At 49.8% G+C, this 22,779-nt stretch overlaps 2 protein-coding genes across 3 annotated transcripts; one reads left to right on the top strand and one right to left on the bottom strand.

The window, feature by feature from the left end:
* The first annotated feature begins 103 nt into the window (after nt 1-103).
* On the top strand, nt 104-5,263 carry Ddit3 (DNA damage inducible transcript 3). Of its 2 annotated transcripts, XM_052165464.1 has the most exons (4): nt 104-202; nt 2,711-2,757; nt 4,296-4,453; nt 4,698-5,263. In XM_052165464.1, the coding sequence occupies exons 3-4, from the start codon at nt 4,316-4,318 to the stop codon at nt 5,064-5,066; spliced, it is 507 nt and encodes a 168-aa protein (XP_052021424.1). In that variant the 5' UTR covers nt 104-202; nt 2,711-2,757; nt 4,296-4,315; the 3' UTR covers nt 5,067-5,263. The 2 variants fall into 2 exon arrangements, with proteins under 2 accessions (XP_052021424.1, XP_052021425.1); XM_052165465.1 differs by lacking the exon at nt 104-202 and having other exon boundaries at nt 2,715-2,814.
* Mars1 (methionyl-tRNA synthetase 1) lies at nt 5,197-22,066 on the bottom strand. Its single transcript, XM_052165461.1, has 21 exons — nt 21,827-22,066; nt 21,025-21,115; nt 20,799-20,877; nt 20,583-20,717; nt 18,829-18,904; nt 18,417-18,601; nt 18,162-18,268; nt 15,205-15,321; nt 14,886-15,089; nt 13,814-14,015; nt 11,453-11,527; nt 9,121-9,291; nt 8,896-8,991; nt 8,661-8,778; nt 8,093-8,306; nt 6,872-7,003; nt 6,686-6,790; nt 6,373-6,559; nt 5,843-5,914; nt 5,506-5,598; nt 5,197-5,411 (listed from the first exon to the last, which is right to left on the bottom strand). Exons 1-21 carry the CDS (start codon nt 21,933-21,935, stop codon nt 5,265-5,267), a joined length of 2,715 nt encoding a protein of 904 aa, XP_052021421.1. The 5' UTR covers nt 21,936-22,066; the 3' UTR covers nt 5,197-5,264.
* Between the last annotated feature and the right edge of the window lie 713 nt (nt 22,067-22,779).

Genomic DNA, 22,779 nt, shown 5'->3' with positions numbered 1-22,779 from the left:
AGCCAGTGCCAGCGTGCCGCTTTCTGATTGGTAGGCTCCTGGACCCTGCCCCTCCGCCCAGGAGGGGCAGGACAGCATAAAAGATACTCGCTATCCGCTCCAGAGGTCACTATCTTGAGCCTAATACGTCGATTGTATCATGTTGAAGATGAGCGGGTGGCAGCGACAGAGCCAAAATAACAGTCGGAACCTGAGGAGAGAGGCGAGTACTGACCCGGTCTACCCCTTACCTTCCCATTTCCATAAAGCTGGAGGCAACTGTTCTAGAGGATGTAGCCCCACCCCTTCCACTGTAAGCTTGTAGACTGAAGGAGGGTGAAGGCGGGGAGTCCCTGATTCAGGAATGGTGCTTACAGACCCCCGTCCCTTTGGGCGATTGGATTCCCGTTCCCTTGTCTCTTTGGTCCCTGCTCCGCAAAGGGATTCCGGTTGCTTTCGGAAACTTGTCTCTGTACGGCGAACTGCGGGCCATCTTAGGCCTGGGCAGTTCGGAAGGAAAGGCGGGGCAGCAGGACACACCTCCCAGTGTTGGGGGACCCTGGCTGTTTGAACCTTTTCTTCACTAGCCTCATTCCCCCCAACTCTTTGAGGCTGAAGCACCTCAGGGGCCAACATGGCCACTTTAGTAGCTGACCCTGAAGTTCAAGAGAACTCTAAGATTGACAGATCTTTGCAAGTGGTGGTGCTGGTGGGAGGAGCATAGATGGGTTTTTCCCTTTTCCCCAGAGGTTTCTGGGTTTCCGTACAAGAGAGCAGCCTGGATCTCTTTAACGATGGGAAATGATTTGGGATCTCCAGGGTCTTCTGCTTCTCCCAGGACCGATCTCTGCTTCTTTCCTCAGTCCTCTCCCCACTAATCTGTGTAACCATTGCATCAGGCCAGCCCACTGTTTGTCTCTGCACCCTCAGGCCTGGGGCTCCTCTGCTGATGAAAGCCAGGTCCCACACACTGGAAGACCAAGGGAGTTTTCCCTAGAGCACAGCCCTGCAGAGAAACACTCAGGGCAATATTGCATCTGCAGTCCCCAGAGACAGCCAGCTCCGCTCTGCCCTTGGGCTCAGTGGGCTTAGAGCTCTCCTCTATAAGGGAAATTGGGGGAGGGGCTTCCCCCCATTCATTCCTAACAAATGCCTAATAAGCACCCACTATGTGCCAAGCGTTTGAGGACCCAGAGTATATTCTGAGCAAAAGACAAAACTGCTCTCAATAAAGCTTACATTTCAGTATAAAGCAAAGTGAAAAAAACAAAAACGGAAGAATAGTTCAGGATGGTGATTAGAGGTTCTGTCGTTCAGGAATTACCTCACTGGATGGGTAAGACGGAGAGAAGGCAAGTCTGTGAGCTGAGCAGATGTGTTAGAGCTTTATAGAAGGGAGAGGCCGAGCAGAAGGCTTAAGAGAGCGTGCGGGCATCTTTAGGAACAGGGCAGTGGCTGGGCTAGAGTGAGCAGGAGAGGGAGATGAATGGAAACTCTAAGCAGCAGGTCCAGTAGAGCCTTGCAAGCATTCTCAGGATGCTAGCCTATAACAGTTGTTAAACAGGAAGCCTTTGGGGGATCTCAGCAGAGGAGTGACCTGAATTAAAAGAGCTGGGGAAAGGCATCCAAGAGGCAGGGCAGGCCAATTGCTGAGCTCCAGGTGCAAGTGAGAGACTCTGACTCAAAGTCAGTAGAAAACAAAGGGTTGAGTATGTAGCTCAATAGTACACTGCTTGCCTAGTACATAGAGGCCCTAGATGAACCCGCAGCCACGAAAATAAAGTAAAAGACAAGAATAGAAACGGGAGCTCTCAGCTGCACAGTGGCACAGCCTTTAATCCCAGCACTCGAAAGGCGGGCAGGACTAAGTTCAAAGCCAGCTAGTGTACAAAGCAAGTTCCAGGACAGCAAAAGCTACATAGCTCCTGTCTAAAAAAGAAAAGAAGAGATCTCTCGATCTCAAGGCTTCCAAAATAATCCAAGGAAGGAAATGTATGGAAACAACATAATAGTGAGAAATACTTGGGTCTCGGGTTCTTTTGTTTTCCTCCTTCCTTTTTCCTTCTTCGCCGGCCCCCACTGGCTCTGGCCCAGTTTGGGGTACTTTTAAAGAATGTATTAAAGTTATCAGTGCTTTAGACTGAGCTGTGGTATCTGAGAAAGGAGAAATCAAGGATACCAATTTTTTTTTGGCTCTAAGCACTTAGAGTTGCCATTTAGTAAGAACTGTACAATCTTGGTAGGAAAGGTCTTTCATGTAAGCTGAATGCCTTCTCAGCATTCCAAAGAAGATGGAGTCCCAGTGCAGGTCTGTCCTGAAGGCTGACAGCATGGGAGCTGTCAGAGCCAGTGCTGCTGGATTTTTCTCTTCCCTGTAGTGTAGTTCTTACTTTGGCAGATCCGAGGTCTATCTGGGACTTAGAGAAAACTTAGTTGGCCAGGACTCTGCTATTATATAATCAGGACTACAAATGTCAGCAACTAAAAATAAAGTTAAGCATGCCTCTGTCCTTGGAGTTGGCTTCAGGGACACACACACACACGCCTCTGTGTGTGAGTGTGTGTGTGTGTGTTACGAGAACTACAGCCTGGTCTACAGAGTTGAGTTCTGGAATTCCAGGGTGCCCAGGGATACACAAAGAAACAGTCTCAATCCTATTTTAAAAAAGTAGCTAGAGAAGGCCAGTCAGAGGCTAGAGGTAAAGGACCTGTTTCTCCCCTTTCTCCACAGTGTTCCAGGAGGAAGTGCATCTTCATACACCACCACACCTGAAGCAGGTAATCTTGGCCACCCCTTCAGTCAGCTCCCAGTGCTGTTCGTGTTGTTTTGCAGGGGTGAGTGAGACAAGGTCTGATCTGAACCAGCTTTGGCGGTCAGACCATGTCTTCCTCTGACCCCACAGTGTTGTTTTAGAGCTGGCTTTCAAAGTTGGCCTCGGCGATGGCAATTGGTTTGTCTTCCCAACTCTCAGTCCACACCAAGATTAGGCCCAAAGAACCTTTTGCCCAAGCTTCCCACACAGGAAAAAGGAGTATAAATGGCCTGGTAATTGCCCCTGGAAATTACCAGTAGTCTTCCCAAGTGAGTTGAATATTTTTAATGTAATCCTGTAAGAATATATATGCATAGCCAAGCCCGGTGGCTGGTTCCTGTATCTCAGAACATGAGAGGATCCTGAAGTTATCTGAGGTAAATCCCTCCCAATAAAAGGTATGTTGTTAGGTGTAGTGGTGCATGCCTTTAGTCCCAGCACTTGGGAGGCAGAGGAAGGTAGGTCTCTCTGAGTCAACAAGGCCAGCCTAGTCTGCAGAGTGAATTCCAGGAAAGCCAGAACTATACAGAGAAACCGTCTTAAAAATACACCCCCCTCTAAGTTTTTCTCGGAGCTAGAGAGAGGGCTCAGTGGTTAAGAGCACAAGCTCTTCTTGTAGAGGATCCAGTCCAATTCCCAGTACCCAAATGGCAGTTCCAAACCATCTATGACTCTAGTTCCCAGGGAATCCATTCCCTTGTGTGGCCTCCATGTCCACCAGGAACACACATACAGCACGCAAACATTCAGGCACTCACATATATATGCACAGATAATGGGAAGCTGTGTGGTGGCGGCACACTGGCGCACACCTTTAACCTCAGCATCCAAGAGGCTGAGGCAGGTTGATCTCCGAGTTTGAGGCCAGCGTGAGTTCTAGGATGGTCAGGGCTCCACAGAGAGACTCTGTCTCAAACAAACACCAAAAAAGAATGGCAATGAAGCCCAGAGAGAAAGCTTCTCAGTGGCGCACACTTGCTGCCGCACCGAGTCAGGTTTCCAGCAGCCACATCAGGTGGCTCACAGCTGCCTGGAACTCTAGGACAGCCAGTGCCTCTGGCCCCAGACGCTGATCATGTGTACATGTGCAGACACGTGCAACTTTATAAGAAACAAAATAGTACAGGTTACTAATATTGACATTTACTGATGTCAGTTTTTTAATTATATATATTTGTTTGGGGGGCTGCTGGCCATGGTGTGCATGTGATCATCTGGAAAACTTTTGAGAGTTGAATCTGGCAGGATCCAACTCAGACCGCTAGGCTTGGGTGGTAACCATCTCCCTACCCCAACCTTCATTTAGTATGTGTGCTTGTGTCCGTGTGTGCAATGGTGTGCCGGTCAGAGAACAACTTGTACGAGTTGATTCTCCACCTCCACCCTCTACCAATGTGGCCTTACCTGTCTTGCAAGACCAGTACATTTTAAATTCTACGTGTTAAAAAAAGGAAGGAGATGAGTTCACCAACTGTGGTGAGTGGAATGTGTGTCCTTTTCCAGAACCTGGTCCAACTGCACTCATGGCAGCTGAGTCCCTGCCTTTCACCTTTGAGACGGTGTCCAGCTGGGAGCTGGAAGCCTGGTATGAGGATCTGCAGGAGGTCCTGTCCTCAGATGAAATTGGGGCCACCTATATCGCATCCCCAGGAAATGAAGAGGTGAGTGAGAGTGAGAATGCTCATCGCAGGACGGGCAAGCAGTGATGTGGGAGCCCACAGCCCAGCACTTCTCCAGTGCAGGCAAGAGGCTCAGTCGTGGCCAGCCTAAGCTAGAGTTTGAATGTAGCCTACACAGGCCGACTTAAAAAACAAGCAAAAATAAACCAAACCCCAGGAAACTGGGGGCAAGCAAACCTCTCCTGAACTAATTAATATTTATCTCCCCTTCTTCATTTCCTTAAAGGAAGAATCAAAAACCTTCACTACTCTTGACCCCGCGTCCCTAGCTTGGCTGACGGAGGAGCCAGGGCCTGCAGAGGTCACAAGCACCTCCCAAAGCCCTCGCTCTCCAGATTCCAGTCAGAGTTCTATGGCTCAGGAGGAAGAGGAGGAAGAGCAAGGAAGAACTAGGAAACGGAAACAGAGTGGTCAGTGCCCAGCCCGGGCTGGGAAGCAGCGCATGAAGGAGAAGGAGCAGGAGAACGAGAGGAGAGTGACACAGCTGGCTGAGGAGAACGAGCGGCTCAAGCAGGAAATCGAGCGCCTGACTAGGGAGGTGGAGACCACGCGTCGCGCTCTAATCGACCGCATGGTCAGTCTGCACCAAGCATGAACAGTGGGCATCACCTTCTGTCTGTCTCTCTGGGAGTGTGCCCAACACCACCACGCCAGTGCCAAGCGTGTGACGCTCCACTGCACATGCTGAGGGGGACTTAGGGTAGACCAAAGGAGAGGGTCTCGGCTTGTACATACACACTATACATTCTTTATTACTGTCCATATCCAGTAAAGTAACTTTGTGTGAACATCCTTACTTTTTCTTCTTGCCTTTAGGAGTTTCAATGGGTTTCCCCTCAGCCAAAGCCAATTGTTTCTTTAGGTCCAGGAGTTTAGCCACCTCTGCAGCAACCTGGTTCTTATCTGCCTTCTGTGCTTTCAGTTCTCGGACTATGTTGCCCTAAGAGAAGAATCGGGGTGAGGGGGAGATGGCAGTCCCATGACAAGGACCTATAGGTTCAGTTCTTCCTCTCCTCAGGGTCCCCCCTTCATACCTGCTTGGTCACCTCATCCACCAGCGTCTGTATGTGCTGCGACACCGCTGTTGGAACTGCCTCAACAACTGCTGGCTTGGGGGACGATTTAGCCTAGAGAAAAGCATCAGAATTAGTCCTTGCTGCCATAAACACCCTCTGGCCTCCAGTCTCACATAACACCTCTGAGGAAATGGTTACCTTTAACTCCAAGGACTCTTCTAGCTAAGACAGGAAAGAAATGGAAGTGAGGAAGCAGTAAAGCCAAAGGTGGGAGGAGAGGAGTCAGGACACTTGGGGAGATTGGGTGGCACTGCCAAGGCTTCTGCTGGGGGAGGACACAGCCTGACTTGCTCACCTGGCCCCCTGCAAAGCGCTGCCTCAGATTTTCAATCTGGTCATTTTCCAATTTTTGGAACAAAGGACTGACCTGCAGAAACAAATATCAGAATCGATCACTGATCATCTCCAGCACAGCACACAGAAAAGCTTCCCACCCTCCTTGCTGACATTCAGAGATCCCAGATGCTTTAGAGAAATAGTGTGACATAGTTTGCAAAGGCAGCAGTCACTGGAAGAAAGGGACTCTGCAATGGGGAAGCACAGGGCACAAGGGGACACTGTCAGTGTCAGAGCAGAGGGCTGTCAGCACCACCAGGTCGTGGTGTTTCTATTCTCTGCACTCACTGGCTTCTGGCATGAACAGCAGTAAGGACACACAGATGACACTACACTCACAAGTCTGAGTGTGGAGTTAGGGAGGGCGTCGAGTACAGCTGCAGAGCCCCACACCCACAGCAGAGATGCTTAGGTCTTTACTATACCCCAAAGGCAGCACTGTAAAAACAAGGATTTTAAGTGGCCCGTGTCACCATTAATGAGACCTACTGTGCCAATTCGGTGGCCTGCTGGTAAGGTGCAGATGAAGCTTGTGGCCAGGATACGGCAGGCTGCAAGTGGGAGCTGCAGCTGGGTCTGGATGGTGCAGCTGACTGTGGGCATGTACGGCTGGAGCATGACAGACAGCAAGGCAGCCACGTTCACTGCCAGGCCTGTCACTGTGCCTGCCCTCTGCCTGAGAGAGAGAGAGAGAGAGAGAGAGAGAGAGAGAGAGAGAGATGTCAAGGCCACCAAGACGTAGCAGTAAGGACACACAGCACGTCATGTAATCCCTACAGCCAGCCCTAGCTCCTGAACACACCTGTCCGTCTCACCACCTTTAATCCGTTTCCAGGGCTCATTGACTTGAATGTATTGGTTGCCATGGCGAGATATGGTAAGGATACTGCGCAAGGCATCCCGGATCCTGGGAAGCGAGAGGCAGAGTACACATGACTGCGAACCATAGTGACATGTCACCGACTGGACAGAGTTGGAAGTCACTTACCGAACCTTTTCCAACAGCTGGTGATAGCGTTGGAGTTCCCAGGAGACATGGGCCACCAGGCGTCTGTCGTCATGGGTTAGCGCCATCTCAGGCACACAGCCGCCGAAAAACTTAGACACAAACATGCCAGCTCTTGGGGAAGGGAAAAGAAAAGACAGAATTACTGCCTGGCTTTCAGAGAGAAAGTTCCTCCCATGCGTGGGCAGCCAGACGGCTCTGATGTAGGCAAAGGTGACCACCGAGCTCGATGGTGGAGGTCAATCCCTGGCATCCACGGGGTGAGCTGAGTCAGGTTATATGTTCACAGCACACTATCAATCGCACCCCACAACACAGTAAATAATTGTTAAATACAAAACAAAAACAAAACTAAACAAAAGGCTGGGCAGTGGTGGCGCATGCCTTCAATCCCAGCACTTGGGAGGCAGAAGCAGGCAGATTTCTGAGTTCCTGGTCTACAGAGTGAGTTCCAGGACAGCCAGGGCTACACAGAGAAACCCTGTCTTGAAAAACCAAAGAGAGAGAGAGAGAGAGAGAGAGAGAGAGAGAGAGAGAGAGAGAGAGAAAACTTATTTCTCATAGCATTCCTGTGCACATCAGATATTCCTGGCCCTTCAAACTAGAAGTGAGGTTAAAGTCTACATTCATTCATTCATATTCTCTTCCCCCCCCCCAATAATGCAATTCTGCAAATAAAGAGATAAATAATCACACAGTATATTTTTAGAAGTCTTAAGAATTACCAAGTTGAAGTATGTTATAAGCTAATAACTATTCTAATGAAGCAGCTAAATATGCTTAAGGCTGAGCTAAGGTCGAGAGCGCTGGCTGGCGAGTCTCAAGTGCAGGAGGCGCACATGTGTGCGCTGAGGAAACTTGGAGCTCTGAACCGGCTACAGAAACACTGCGCTATACCTCCAGCCCCGCTATGCTGTTCCTTGGAGAGTGGGCCTGCCTGCAGCACAGCTCTGACACCAGACAACCTCCATTCACAGAAACGTTAGTGATCTGAAGGCTAACTTTGTTGTGAGGAGAGCATGCACCCCCAGTTCTACAGAGACCTGTAATAAGAATATAACGCACGAAGATTGGGTTTGTGACAGTTGCATCAACCCACCTGGCTCCAGCTGCGCTGCCTCAGGAATGCACAGCTAGCGTGCCCAGCCAGTCCCGCCTCCCTGCCCCCCTGCTGGGAGGGCCTCTCCCCTTCCTTTCTCCTACCTGTTGATGAAGTTGCCCAGGTTGTTGAGCAGCTCAGAATTGTTTTTAATCAGCAAGTCTGTCCAGGAGAAGGCACTGTCCTGGCCCTCGGGCCGAATGTATAGCAGGTAGAAGCGCCAGATGTCAGCAGGGATCCCCGTGTCCTGGGCCATGTCTCCAAACACTCCTACTCCCCGGCTCTTAGAGAACTTCCCATCCTCATAGTTCAGGTATTCTGGACCAAAGGGAAGGTCTCAGGTCGCACGCCTCCCCTTCCCCCTCCCCCCCTTCCCCAATGCTGACTGTCCAAGGGCAATTTTCCTTGAGGAGCTTACACAGGCTATGGGGTTTCATGCTCCCACTCTGGCCTGTCTCTCTGCTTATGCCTACCCCTAGATTTAACTTTAGATTTTGCCTTCCAGTTCTTGTCCCTCCCACCCCAGCCCCACCCCAGTGGATGGAGTTCTCAGCTGTAACTCTTGCTGTCTCAACTCCCAACTGAGAACCAGCATGACTCCAGGCTCTCCCGCATTACCTTGGGCCTCCCTCGTGCCCTAGGAACAGCCCACCGTGCTCTGCCAGGACCCACCTGTAGCAATGAGGTGCTTGACTAAGGTGTAGTTGTCCTCAGCTCCTAGGGCTGAACAAGGAAAGACCAAGCCATGGAAGGGAACATTGTCCTTGGCCATGAACTGGTAAAGGTCCACCTAGGCGAAGACATTGGGAGATTGCCTGAAACTCTCAACAGAGCAAGCGCAGAACCTACCTGATGCCTCTCACCTCACACCTCGTTCCCACAGACAGGCTAACCGACACCAGCTTACTTGTTCTGGATTCTTCCACCATCTCTCCCACTGGTCTGTGTAGTTGGCTGTGATGGACAGGTAGCCAATGGTAGCATCAAACCACACATAAAATACCTGCAGGGAAACAAATAGGAACCAACCCAAAATTTCAGGTTAAAAGGAAATATCATAATTTTTTAATCAGCTAGCCCATGAACTCAGTCCTGAGGCTGAACATTTTGAGCCATGGCTAAAGGTATTTACCTTGTCCTCAAAACCTTCTAAGGGCACAGGAGTTCCCCATTTAAGGTCTCTGGTGATGCATCGTGGCTTGAGGCCATCGCGAAGCCAGGAACGAATGATAAACCTGGCATTGGGTGTCCAGTCACTCCCAGGCAGTGTCTTCCCCAGCCAGTCCTCCAGGCGCTTTTCCAGCTGAGATGAGGAAAAAACAACAGGACACAGGACACAGAGGGTGGCACCAGGGTCAGCGAGTCAAACACTGGACAGCTGAATCAGTAGTGCATAAGTCAAAGATTCATGACTTCAGGGACATTTAAAAAATTATTAACAAATTCATTCAACAAAAACATCCACAGCCAGACTGAGGTGGTATGCCTTTAATCGCAGTACTTGAGAAGCAGAGGCTAGCCCGCTCTACAGAGCAAGTTCCAGGAAAGTGAAGGCTACACAAAGAAACCCTGTCTTAAATAAAAGAAAAAAATTCCCTTGAGTCTTTAAGATGTGTACATAAAGAAATATTGTCTGTAAAAGCAAAAACATATTGAAACTAAACTGAGTACAGTGGTAGGTAGTTTATAATTTTGGCTTCTCAGAGGCAGAGGTGAGAAAACGGAGTTTAAGACCTTGTGAATGGGGGCTGGTGAGATGGCTCAGCGGTTAAGAGCACTGACTGCTCTTCCAAAGGTCAGGAGTTCAAATCCCAGCAACCACATGATGGCTTACAACCATCTTAATGAGATCTGATGCCTTCTTCTGGTGTGTCTGAAGACAGCTATAGTGTACTTACATATAATAATAAATAAATCTTAATAAAAAGAAACTTGTGAATATGTATACAATTGTGTGTGTATATATAAATATACATATAAATATATACTTATATATATACATACATATAAACAATTGTAGAAAATGCCATGAGAGGGAGCAGTTAAAGGAAAGGGAGAAGTAACATAATTATATTTTAAATTTTTTTTTTTTTTTTTTGGTTTTATGGATTTGGTTTTGTTGAGACAGGGGGGTCTCTGTGTAGCCCTGGCTGTCCTGGAACTCATTCTATAGACCAGGCTGGCCTCAAACTCAGAAATCCGCCTGCCTCTGCCTCCCAGAGTGCTGGGATTACAGGTGTGTGCCACCACTGCCTGGCATACTTTAATTTTTAAAAAAAGTTTATAAACAGCTGGCAGGGGTGGAGCACATCACTTTCTAATCCCAGCAATTGGGAGGTAGAAGCAGGCTCATCTCTGTGGGTTTGAAGCCAGCCTGGTCTAGAGTGAGTTTTAGGACAGCCAGGGCTACACAGAGAAACCCTGACTCAGAAAACCAAAACCAAAACAAAACAAAACAAAAATTCCCACAGTTTAGATAACTAAATACGGTATTTGAAGTGTATGTATACAATGAAGTATTACAAGACCATCAAAAAAAAATTTTTTTTTAAATTATTTTATTTATTATATGTGAGTACACTGTAGCTGTCTTCAGACACCCCAGAAGAGGGCATCAGATCTCATTACGGATGGTTGTGAGCCACCATGTGGTTGCTGGGATTTGAACTCACGACCTTCAGAAGAGCAGTCGGCACTCTTAACTGCTGAGCCATCTCTCCAGCCCCCATCAAAATTTTTAACAAAAATGTTTCTCTGTCTGTAATCCCAGTACTTGGAAGGTAGAAATAGGAGAGTACAAGACTATCTTCAGCTAAGTAGTGAATCCAAGTCCACTAGTGAACCCTGAAGAAGAGAAGGTCTGGGAGGTGGGCCTGGGACTCTCCTTGTGCTCTCTAACCGGTTTCATCAGAATAACATGTTATTTTGTGGAATACAAGGCTTCGTATTATTTTGCCCAAGCTGGCTTTAAATTCATGACTCTCCTATCTGCTGCTTCGGCCCTCTTAGTGCTAAGAATGCTGGGATTGAAAGCACAGTCACCACAATTGTGCCATGTAGAACTGTACTTTGCCCAGTACCAGTTATTGAATATAGTCACTTGGACAAACTAGGCATGAGGTCTACTATAAGTTATGTTCCCAAGCTATATAAATGATTACTGGAAATAAAAATATTCTTCAGAGGCATCCAAGACCCTGTCCTAGTGCCCATACCGGGAGGCCTAAAACTGCCCATAACTCCAGCTCCAGGAGATCTGATGCCCTCTTCTGTCCTCGTTGGGCACCTACACACACATAGCGCACAGGCTTACATGCATGTGCCCTCATGTATACACACACACACACACAGACATATACATACACAAATAAAAAATAGAATAAAAAACGCTGGGCATGATGGCACACACCTTAAAATTAAAACAAAACCAGTGTGTGGCTGTGGCAGAGGGACGCCCGACTTACCTTAGGCAGGTCTAGAAACAGGTGCTTCGAGGACCTCACCACAGGGCAGGAGCGGCAGACTTTGCACTGGGGTTTCTGTAAAGAGAAATTGCATATGGTGTAATCCTGCAGGGAGCAGCTAGGACCACAGCTGCAGAGGAGGGAAATTGTCCAGGCCACTCAGCCTCCCTCTCGAATAGTCTCACAGCTCAGAACAGCACGTCCCCAATGGTGGCCTCCTGTTCCATCTGCTCCCTGGGCTCAGGTGTCTGCACTCAGTCGTGATGGCTGTGAGCACTCAGTACTGTACTCGGCTTGCTTGCCCTACCTGGGGTGGGGCTGGGAGGGAGCTGTTTTGATGATCTATTTTGAGTGTGAGTGTGACCGTGTGGAGAGCCAGTCTGCTCTGTCCTTCCACCACATGGGGTCTGGGTTCCCAGCAGGTGCTCTCTCTGCACAGTCATCTTGCTGACACCCCCCCCCTCACCCCTCCCACCCCCCCCCCCCCACCCCGGGACATAAAGGTGAGACACATTGTCTCAAGGCTCATCTGAAATCCACATCTACCTCCAGCTGCTTCTTTAGAAGTCTGCAGGCACTTCATGCTTAGCAAGCAGACATTACTGTTGCACCCAGCTCTGAGTCTTGCCTAAGCTCACAGGCGGCACTAGCCACGCCCATCTTCCCTACTGCATGCCGCTAGGGTTCAGAACCAGGCCCTGACTGCTGTTAGCCAGGCACTCTCCCCTGGTCTACACCTCCAGCACAAGCCACAGAACACCTTACTTGACTACCCTGCTTGACTACTTGATTACTTGCTTTGGCCTGCTCCCCATTTCCTTGTGCTAGTGACGGAGGTCTTCTCATTCACATCCCAGCCTCCAGGGTTTGTCCTTGTTCCTCTCTTTCTCTCCCATCAGTTTCCCAGCACCACAGCTTCCCACTCTAGAGTAACATCGAAGCTTCATCCCAGCGGGTTTCGGTGGTCGGCTCCCGCCCTCAGGGACTTCGGTTTGCCCACTTCTTTTCCTGATCACTAGCTACAGCTATACTGACCTTTTCTTCCTTTGGTTTTGTGGCCTAGGCTGACCTCCAACCTAAGTGGTTCACCTGCCTCTGCCCCCAGAGTGCTGTGACTAAAGCTGTGCCTCACCACACAGGGCTTACTCTGCCCTTCTCAGCTCTTCGCTGCCTCTGCAGCTCTTCATAGCCAGGTCTCTGACTTGGAATCTTTGGGGTTTTTTGTTTTTGTCGATTTGTTTGTTTTTTCGACACAGGGTTTCTCTGTGTAGACCAGGCTGGCCTTGAACTCAGAAATCTGCCTGCCTCTGCCTCCCAAGTACTGAGATTAAAGGCGTGCACCACCACTGCCTGGCTCTGACTGGGAATCTTAATCCTACTTTTACCTCAAGTGTTTCTTGTCAGTCTCAAATTCAAATAGCACTTCTTCTTAGAAGCCTTCCTTACACACCTAAAACTTAAGCCTCCTCTTTGGCTCATCTTCTAAGCAGTTTAACCTATACCAGTGCCCTGTTTAGTTAGTGGCCTCTTCCCCATTAGATAGAGGCCTGTCTGTTTGTTCTCTATTTCCAGACTATAACTGGCCTATTAAAAGGATCAAAAACATTTCTTAAATAAGTAAAGCAACAAATGAGCAAACAGATGAGAAGACAAAGTATGTAATAGGAAAAGAATAATCTGCCAGGTGGGGTGGCACATGCCTTTAATGCCACCACTCAGGGGCCAGCCTGGTCTACACAGGCAGTCCCAGGACAGGCACCTAGCACTGATCAGATGGCTGATTGCTAAAGTAACCTGTCAGCTGGGCGGTGGTGGCACATTCCTGTAATCCCAGCAATCTGGGGAGGCAGAGACAGGCAGATTTCTGAGTTCGAGGCCAGCCTGGTCTGCAAAGTGAGTTCCTGGACAGGCAGGGCTACACAGAGAAACCCCGTCTCGAAAAAAACCAAAAAAAAAAGAAGTTACCTGTCTCTGTCCCAGTCCATGCTAACTACAGCATAATTGCCCAGACAGAAATCAGCACAAGAGCTTAGGTACTAAACGTTAAAGTCCTGGCCAGGTGGAAGTGGCGCAAACTTTCAATCTCAGCACTCGGGAGGCAGAGGCAGGTGGATCTCTTGTGAGTTCCAGTCCAGCCTGGTCTACAGAGTGAAACCCTGTCTCTAAACAAACAAATAAAAATCCCGAACAGTCCGTCTCTTGGGTACAGTTGTGTGTTGGTCAGCGCTGCAGCTCCCACAGAGCGAGCCTGACCCTGCTGCTTCCGTGCTCTTCTCAGAAATAATCGTTTTTTTTTGATAAATCATTTTATTGATAAATAATCAGTAATTGTTTCCATTGGGCTTGAGTTCTTCCTCTTACCTTGAGCTCAATGGCGTTGATGAGCTTTCCACACTTGTCACACTGGTCACCTCGGGCCTCTTCATAGCCACAGAAGGGACACACTCCCTCGACGAAGCGGTCGGCCAGGAAGCGTGCACAGCGCTCACACCGGAGCTGCTCTACCGTGTCCTGCAGCACGAAGCCCCGTGCCAGCAAGCGCTGGAAGATGTCCTGTGTGATTCTAGCCAGACAAGGAGCAGAGGGTGAGGAGGCACAGTCAGAGAAGCGTGGGAGGGCCCCTCTGCTCCCTCAGGGGAGGCCTCCCGCGTGACGGGAGCACACGCCGAGCTAGAACCCACTGGACGCAAGTGCGGTGCTCTCCTGACTCCAACTGCCTGCATGGCCTCGTCCCACTTTATAGTTTGCTTCTGCTGACTGCTGTTTGCGGAATGGTTTGGTTTGTTTCATTGCTTCTGAGAAAGGTCTCCCCAGGCCAACACTAACCACCACTTCCACTCCTAATTCTCTGCCTCCACCTCCCAAATGCTGTGGCTCTAAGTGGGTGACTCTGCAGCCGAGTTGCGAGTTTGTTTTCAGGTTTTCATTCAGCATAAGGGTAAAGGGACACAGCAGCAGCAGCAGCTGTCCACCTGTCTGTCTGTAGCCTCCCTAAGGACTTTATCAGGCGGAGGATGGATGAATATGTGTTATAAATATACATAAGTAGGGAGGACTTGTTTTAAAGACTCCAAGCTGAGCATGGTAGCACATACCTATGCTTCCCAACCTTTGGAAATCTGAGGCAGGAGGATTGCCACAAGTCTAAGACCATCTTAGGCTCTACAGTGAGACCCTCCCTGTCTTAAAACCAAGACTCCTAGGCAACCAGAGGGAGGAAGCACTATGGAAAGGAGAGCAGGAAGTCCTTTCCCTCCCACCTTTGGTTGTTCCTTCAGGCCCCGCCCTAGTCAGTTCTGCCTTCCACCCAGGATGCTCGGAACCAAAGCTCAGGCGGTGGTCCCTGTCGGACAATCTGCCCCTGTCTTTGTGGCATCCTCGTTACCCGCAGCCGCCCCTTCTGTCCATTTCTGCCTCATTCTCAGGAACCTACTTGGTCTGCTGAGGGGTGGTGGTGCGACCGAAAGTATCGAACGATATGTTGAACCAGCGGTAGATGTCGGCGTGGACGGCATGGTACTTGTCACAGATTTCCCGCGGGGTCAGCCCCTCCTCCATGGCCTTGGTCTCTGTCGCAGTGCCATACTCATCTGTACCACACAGGTAGAGGGTGTTCCACTGGCGAAGGCGACAGTACCTAGAAGGAGACGGTGCTCACGGGAGGACTGCTCCAGTCCCAACCTCTGAGGCACCCATTTCCCTCGGGGTTCACCCCACCCTCTGGAGGACATCCCTCCAGCAGACAGCTCCACCTTGCAAAGACATCAGCACTGAGCACACAGCCAATGATGTTTCCGAGGTGGGGGACGTTGTTGACATACGGGAGGGCGCTGGTGATGAGCACATTCCTCTCCCCAGGCACAGGCAACCTGGGAAGAAAGGAGAGAGCCTAGTCCACAGCAGAGATGTAAAATCACAGCAAGTGTACAGAATCCTGGAGGACGAAACCCAGGAGCCTCAGATCACAGCCTTTCCTCCCAGGGAGCCAGAGCAAGAACCCTGGCCTTGCTGGTGAGGGCGCTGCCCAGCCAGCGAGCTTCAGGTACAGCTCTGCGCACTGCACGCGCCCCGTCCCAGTGCTCCGTCTGCGCTGTCAGCACCTTAGTTCACTCTCAGGCACCCACAGTTCTGCCCAGATGAGTCTGACTGTCCTTCACCTGCCAGCTCTGACCTCCTGTGGTCACTGAGCCCCGTGGTCACTACCTGAAATCATTACAGATTCACACACACACACACACACACACACACACACACACAAATCAAAGAACTAAATCCTTTCTATCCTGACTCCTCTCATCCTAAGCCATTTATTTCCTCCTGGCCTAGCCCAAACCACTGGCTCCGTGCATAAAGTGCTTGCTGTATAAGCTTGAACACGAGTTTGAATTTCCCCAGACTCTACACAAAAGCCCAGCAGGTGCGGTGGCCTGCCTATAATCCTAGCACTGAGGAGGGAGAGGCACAGCTTATAAACAATATCAGTAAATACAACAGCTATAATATGCTATAATAAAAGTGGGTTAAAACTTATGGCTGCCTTGGCAGTAGTGACTGAGTCAGAAGGCGCCCTGAGTTCAAGGCCTCTCTGGTCTGCAGAGCAAGTTCCAGGGCAGCCAGGGCTACTAGCTACTTCTGCATAGATTTCTGGAGTTTTTCCATTTAGAATTTTCAGACCCCGGCAAAGCTTTGGAAAGCAGAACTCCAGAGGTGGAATTGGTGTGTGACTGTTGACTGCGTGTTGACAAGGACAACACACAACAGGGGTCTGAAGGAGAACCCGGAAAGCAGCATGGCCTCAGGCTGCAAACGGGCTTTAGCACAAGGCTTCCATTGCTGCAGCCCAAAGTGGGCAGGGAAAACAGACTTCTGCAAAACTGTCTCTGACCCTCTACACATTCGCTGTGGTACGTGAACATCTGCATTCTCTTTCATACACACACCCCCACACAGAGTAAGAAGACGTAGTTATGTGTAGGTCTTTATTTTTTCAGTACTAAAGATTGAGCCTAGATTGTCATGCATGCTAAGCAAAAACTCTACCACTGACCCTGGACCTTTTTGCTTGAGTAGTGGGTTGTTTTTTTGTTTTTTGTTTTTTGATTTGGTTTTTTTGAGACAGGGTTTCTCTGTATAGCCCTAGTTGTCCTGGAACTCATTCTGTAGACCAGGCTGGCCTCAAACTCAGAAATCCACCTGCCTCTGCCTCCCAGAGTGCTAGGATTACAGGCGTGCCCCGCAGTGGATATTTTTTTAATGATAGGCTCACTATATAGCCATGGCTGGCCTAACCTGCTGGTCCTCCTGCCTGCTGGGATTAACCTGTTTATGACACCACAAGTGGCTTCCAGGCCATCATTTTACCTTTTAAGACGAGGTCTAAGTAAGTTGTTGCCCAAGCTATCCTGAGTTGAAATTCTCCTGCCTCAGCCTCCCAAGGAGCTGAAATTACAGGCTAAGCCAAAAAGCAGCTGGCCTCTCTAGGTAAATACCTTAGCCAGAATGAACATATAAAATAGTGCATCTCTAGGAGACCTGTTAGCCAGCACACCTGCCAAACAGTGTATCTCTTGGTGACAGGTTAGCCAGTACACACATTGGAAACAGTGTATCTCTTGGTGATAGGCTAACAGTACACACATGTGAAACAGTGTATCTCTTAGTGGGCATGGTGGCACATATCTTTAATCCTAGCGGATTAAAGGCAGAGACAACAGAGCTCTGTGAGTTCAAAAGCAGGGTGGTCTACAAAGTGAGTTCCAGGCCAGCCAAGGCTAAAGTCTGTTTCAGAGGGGTGGAAGGCTGGAAGCAGGGAGAGCTGTAGAAATAGGTTCGGGGTTGCTGCTCTTTTTTTTTTTTTTTAGATGACACAATTTTGTCCTTCTTTTTTTTTTTGAAAGATTTAATTATTTTATTTATGAGTAAATTGTAACTGTCTTCAGACACACCAGAAGAGGGCAACAGATCCTACTATAGATGATTGTGAGTCACCATGGGGTTGCTGGGAGTTGAACTCAGGAACTTTGGAAGAGCAGTCAGTGCTCTTAACCGCTGAGCCATCTCTCCAGCCCGGGGTTGCTGCTCTTGCAGAAGATTCCCAGCACTCACATAGTGGCTTATACACATCTGTAACTCCAGATGTCCTCTTCTGGCCTCCATAGGAACCATGCATACATGTAGTGCACATACATACATGCAGTCAAAACACTAGGACACATGAAATAAAAACAAACTCCATTATTTTTGGAGTGGGGAAAGAATGGCTCAGGACACATGGGGTCAGAGGACAACCGGGTATAGTCCACTTTCTCCTCCCACCTCTGTGTGGGGTCTGGGCATTTCACTTAAGTTGTTAGGCTTATGCAAAAAGTGCTTTACTGGGCTGGAGAGATGGCTCAGTGGTTAAGAGGACTGAGAGCTCTTCCAGAGGTGCTGAGTTCAATTCCCAGCAACTACATGGTGGCTTACAACCATCTGTAATGGGATCTGATGCCCTCTACTGGTGTGTCTGAAGACAGCGACAGTGTACTCATGTAAAATAAATAAATTAAAAAAAATTTTTTTACTTCATAAACACACAACTGTCAATTTTGTAAACATCTCTCTATCCTCCTAGAATCAACATTTCATGAGCAGAGACGGCGAGCCTGCTTTGTTACCTGACAACAATTTCCAGTCATGAAACCAAACCTCATGCTTGGTGTCTACTCACACTGGCTGCTGCTGGGGCTGTAGCGGAGGCAAGCTCTCCAGGCCCTTCTCCCAAGCAGTAACGGCTGTGATGATGTCCTCCTCAGACAGGGTAGCCAGCTCCTCTTCCTACCAAGAACATGAGGAGTGCCCACAGGGTAAAGAAACTCACTTCTTACTCTCCAACACTAAGAAGGTGGCCGCAATCAACATCTGCCTCCGAGACACCTTCTACCCAAGGCCCGGGGCTGTGAGGGTGCCCCGCCCAGTTCCGAACCTCTGGCTCATTGCTGACTGCTCTCCCCTCGGTCGGCGGGGGCGGGGGCGGGGGCTGTGGCTGTTTTTGGAGGTAGGGACGCAGCGCCAGGACACCCTGCTGTCTGAGCACAGTCTCTGCAGCACGCTGGCACGGCTCCTGGGTGCTCAGTGTCTGGAACCAGCTTTGCAGGGCACCCAGCTCCTCTGTGGGCAGAACAAAAAGAGCAAACACAAGGATCACGGCTGGGCAGACAGAAGTGGCCCTCCTCCCTCTGGAGGCTTCTCTGCACTTGTCCCAGTGACCCTGGCCATATTCAGCAAGGGTTTCCCCATCAAACTGCACCTTGAAGAGAAAACTCAACACCCTATTGTTCCACAGCCCTGTGCCGAGCGCTCGGGTTTGGGGATGAAATGGTATATACGATTCTCACCAGGGAGGTAAGCTGGGTCTTGCAGTAAAGGAAATAGTGCTCCCCACAGAACAATGTCAGCTAGAGATTCTGTGTCCTAGTTGGAGAAGGAGAAAAGTACACAGGTGAGACATTCATACATTGCCCAGTGGTGATAGCTAAGGTTTGCTGCTGCTCTTTTTTTAAAGCCCTGGCTGTCTTTGCCAGTCTGACCTTACTTGCAGAGATCTGCCTGCCTCTGCCTCCAGAATCCTGGGATTTAAATGCACATGCCACTGTGGGACCGTGAAAAGCAGTCTGTGTTTTGGTTGAGTGAGAGGCTTAACCTCTGGAAACCCAGTAGATATTCTAATAGGGACAGACCGTTGCCCACACTCCCAGACACTAGACTTCTGACATGAGGCCCCCAACTCCATAATCTGGGGGCCATCAGTCAATAGGGCAATGCCCCAAGCCCCTGGTATTCTGTCTGGACTCCACCCCCACAGTCACCTGGCAACAGTCAGGTAGGCCCAGCCCACTATAAAAGGGATTGCTTGGCCCCTCCCTCTCTGCTCTCTTCTCTTACTCTCTTCCCTCTCTCTTGTCCCCTTGCTCCCCACCCCCCACATGGCCATAGCTGGCCTCTACTTCTCTACCTTCTCTTTCTCTCTTTCTCTCTCTCTCTCTCTCTCTCTCTCTCTCTCTCTCTCTCTCTCTCTCTCCTTCTCTCCAATAAACTCTTTAAAATCATGAACTGTGTCCTCTCATCTGGACCCACCGTACTGGATGGAGCAATGGGACAGGTCTTCTGCCTATGAGCTTCACGTCTAGTCTCTGCTGGAAGGCCTCCCAGCATTCCCAGCCACGGCCACCACCAACCCAAGCCATGTGCCAACCAAGCCAAGGACACGCTCATACTCGTGGGACCCAGCTAGTGCTCTCCCTACCCTTTCCCCTTTGGCCCCGGGGCCAGATCATGGCCCCCCCATGGCCCCCACAGTGTCTAAGACTGCGAACCTGTCTCCCTCGAGCTCAGCTTTGCTGAGGGACCCCAAGGACTGCCTTTCCCACCCCCAGAGCGGGGTTCTGCAGCTTCTCAAAGCCCGACACCTGTCTGGTGGTTCCGGGGGGATGCGCGCAGTCTAACTACCGCATCTGCATTGCCTAGGGCTCAAGCTCTAAGCGGGATGCAGGTCTTTCCCCCAACAACCCACATGCCACTACACCCAGCCTTTCGTTAAGCTCATAACCCGTGTTTGCATGTTTACATAAGGGGTCACATAGCTCTAGTCGGCCTCGAACCCCTATGTGTCCAAGGATGGCTTTGAACTTCTTCTGATCCTTCTGTTTCTTCCTCCAAAAGCGAGGATTACAGGTGTGTGCCACCACACAGAGCTTTTACTTTCTATGTGCCAATTACTAAGTGAGACAATGTGTGTTTTCTAACATACTACTCAAGATAGCTCTAAATAAGGCAGGAACTATCACTTCCATTTCACAAAGCAAGGGGAAAAAAATCAAGGGCTAGTTGTGCCATATGCCTTTGATCCCGGCACCTGGCACCCATCTTGAGTTTTGGGCTAGCCTGGTCTACAGAGTGAGTTCCAGGACATCCAGGGCTAACAGAGAAACCTTGTCTCAAAAAACAAACAACAACAAAAATTAAGAATTAGTGAGTTTAAGTAACGAGTCAAGTTACCCTGCTAATAATCAGTTGTTGGGAGTCTGAATACACTCTTCCCACAAAGTCCTATACCATAACCCTTCCAAACCCCATTTTCAAGCCGACTTACCCCAGCCAGGAAAGGGCAGTTTTGACGACTCAAGCTGTGATCTATGTGAGTCAGGACTCTCCGAAGTGGGCCCAGTACATCTTCCCCTTTCTTGCCCTGAACCACTAGACAATGTAGGGCAGCAGACAGAACAGGCTAAAATGCAGAGGAGGAGGGTCAGGGTGCTCACACAGAGGTAGGGCAGGCTGCCCTCCCCTCCCTGGTACACAGATTCACCTGAAGTTCTGTTGCCTCCCATTCCAGCCACTGGTTGGTAAGATCATCTTGTTCCCAGCCACATAACAGAAAAAAATATCTGCCCAGGGAGAGAAAACAAGTTGAAGGGTTTGTCTAGTTCGTGGATGAACCCACAGTGGAACAGTGTTTGCAAATAAGGTCACAAAAAGATCAGTGAGGCCTGCTCAGATCCAGCCACCTCCCCATACCAAGAACCAGTACTGACCGGCAGATTGCACTAGCAGAGAAGAGGTAGTTGCCATTATCCAGCTGCAAGACAGGGACCCTAGGCCGGGTAAGGAATGGTACCACACACTCTGAGACAGAGGAAAATAGGTGAAAATCAGGGGTACAAAAATAAATGATGTGACGTTACACTGTGTGCTGGGGGCCTGGGTTTTCGACCTACAGTTTCCAAGATAAGAACACTAATGGAGGGGTGGGTTTGCTATATGGTAGAGAGGCCAGGAGGTGTTCAGTTGAGACTGCCAACTGCACACAAGAGGTAGAGTCTACAGAGAGGTATAGAATAGTGCTGTAGTCAAGCCATCACAGTGGGAGAACAGAACTAATAGAATAGAACTGGGAAGTTATGACAAGAGAACTCTTAGAAAGGCACCCCAAAACTGGCTGGACATAAGCGATAAACTTCAAGGACCAGTGTGCACCTGTCTGTACTGAGGTCCGGGAAGGAGAATGGGGCTTCCCCAAAACGACACAGGGGAGGTCGGGTTATTACAAGAGTGACCGGGCAGAGAGGGAGTTGCACGATAGGTGGGAGGGAAGGTTAAGATGACAGCGGAGTGAGGCAGGATTCTGGAAAACTAACGAGAGGGGAGACTTAGAACGACGCTTGAAGAGTACGGTGAGGGTAACTATGGGAACTGACTTAAGAAGGGTCATGGGAAGAAAGGCTGGAGTGACCACAATCAACGTTGAGTGCATTGGGGGGTCGGGCACTGGAGCCTGGCAGACAACTGTGAGATGAACGCCCCTCACCCGCCGCCCACCAGCAGACACTCCAGTACCTTCGGGGCCTACGGTGCTGATGAGCAGCTCCGCCCGACCCCGGGCCCTCGCGGCCGCAGCCAGCACGGGCAGGCTCCCCGGGGAACCCTCGCTCACGAACAGTCTCATTGCGCCTCCGAGCCCTCGCTGATGCAACCGGAACCGGCCTTCCGCTTCGGGATTCAGCTGCAAGGTAAGTCGGGAAATGGAGTTCTGTGTCGGCTGGACTCTCGCGGTCGGCTCCAGGAAAGCCGACTATTTATCCCATCATGCACCATTACGAAACAGGAAATGGTTACCAACGAGACCCGGAAGTCGACGATGCGGGCTAGCGCGGCGCTCTGGGTCCGCCGCTCCGGGAGGATCCTTTGAACCATTGAAGCCAGCCTCTGTAAAGGGATCCGAGGGTGGTGACACCAGTGGTGGCAATTTCTGATTCTATAGTGGGTCGTTAAAGTGATGATCGCATTCGCCGATTTAAGTTGTTAAGGGTCGGGATTTTTAACTGGTGTGTGTGGCCGGAGCGTGGCAATGCATTTAGCCGCTGAGCCTCCTGGGTGCCTGTAATCATTGTGTTTTAAGACCTCAGAGGGCACACACCTTTAGTTTCAGCCATTGGGTAGCAGATCCAGGAGGATCAGAAGTTAAAAGTCATCCTTGAGCTGGACGGTGGTGGTGCACGCCTTTAATCCCAGCGCTGGGGAGGCAGAGGCAGGCGGACTTCTGAGTTCGAGGCCAGCCTGGTCTACAGAGTGAGTTCCAGGACAGCCTCTACACAGAGAAACCGTGTCTCGAAAAACCAAGGGGGGGAAAAGTCATCCTTAACTACATTACCGGGTTCCAGGCTAGCCTGGACTCCTAGAGGACCTGTCTTTATTTAAAAAAAAAAAATTAAAAATCAGTTTTGTAGTTGGAAATTTTGAGCAACCTTTAGTGTCAACTTGGAAATGAATGTGGCTATCCATCCACCACA

Source organism: Apodemus sylvaticus, chromosome 20 (assembly GCF_947179515.1).
Source record: "Apodemus sylvaticus chromosome 20, mApoSyl1.1, whole genome shotgun sequence".
Taxonomy (NCBI): Eukaryota; Metazoa; Chordata; class Mammalia; order Rodentia; family Muridae; genus Apodemus; species Apodemus sylvaticus.
Note: the sequence above shows the minus strand (reverse complement) of the source record. Positions and strands in the feature narration are given on the sequence as shown.

Coding starts and splice junctions, on each gene's coding strand:
- Ddit3 (XM_052165464.1), top strand. CDS start 4,316: ATGGCAGCTGAGTCCCTGCCTTTCACCTTTGAGACGGTGTCCAGCTGG. Junction 4,454..4,697: donor CATCCCCAGGAAATGAAGAG/GTGAGTGAGAGT, acceptor ATTTCCTTAAAG/GAAGAATCAAAAACCTTCAC.
- Mars1 (XM_052165461.1), bottom strand. CDS start 21,935: ATGAGACTGTTCGTGAGCGAGGGTTCCCCGGGGAGCCTGCCCGTGCTG. Junction 21,116..21,826: donor CAGCACCGTAGGCCCCGAAG/GTACTGGAGTGT, acceptor CCTCTGTCTCAG/AGTGTGTGGTACCATTCCTT. Junction 14,016..14,885: donor ACCACCCCTCAGCAGACCAA/GTAGGTTCCTGA, acceptor TTGTCTGGCTAG/AATCACACAGGACATCTTCC.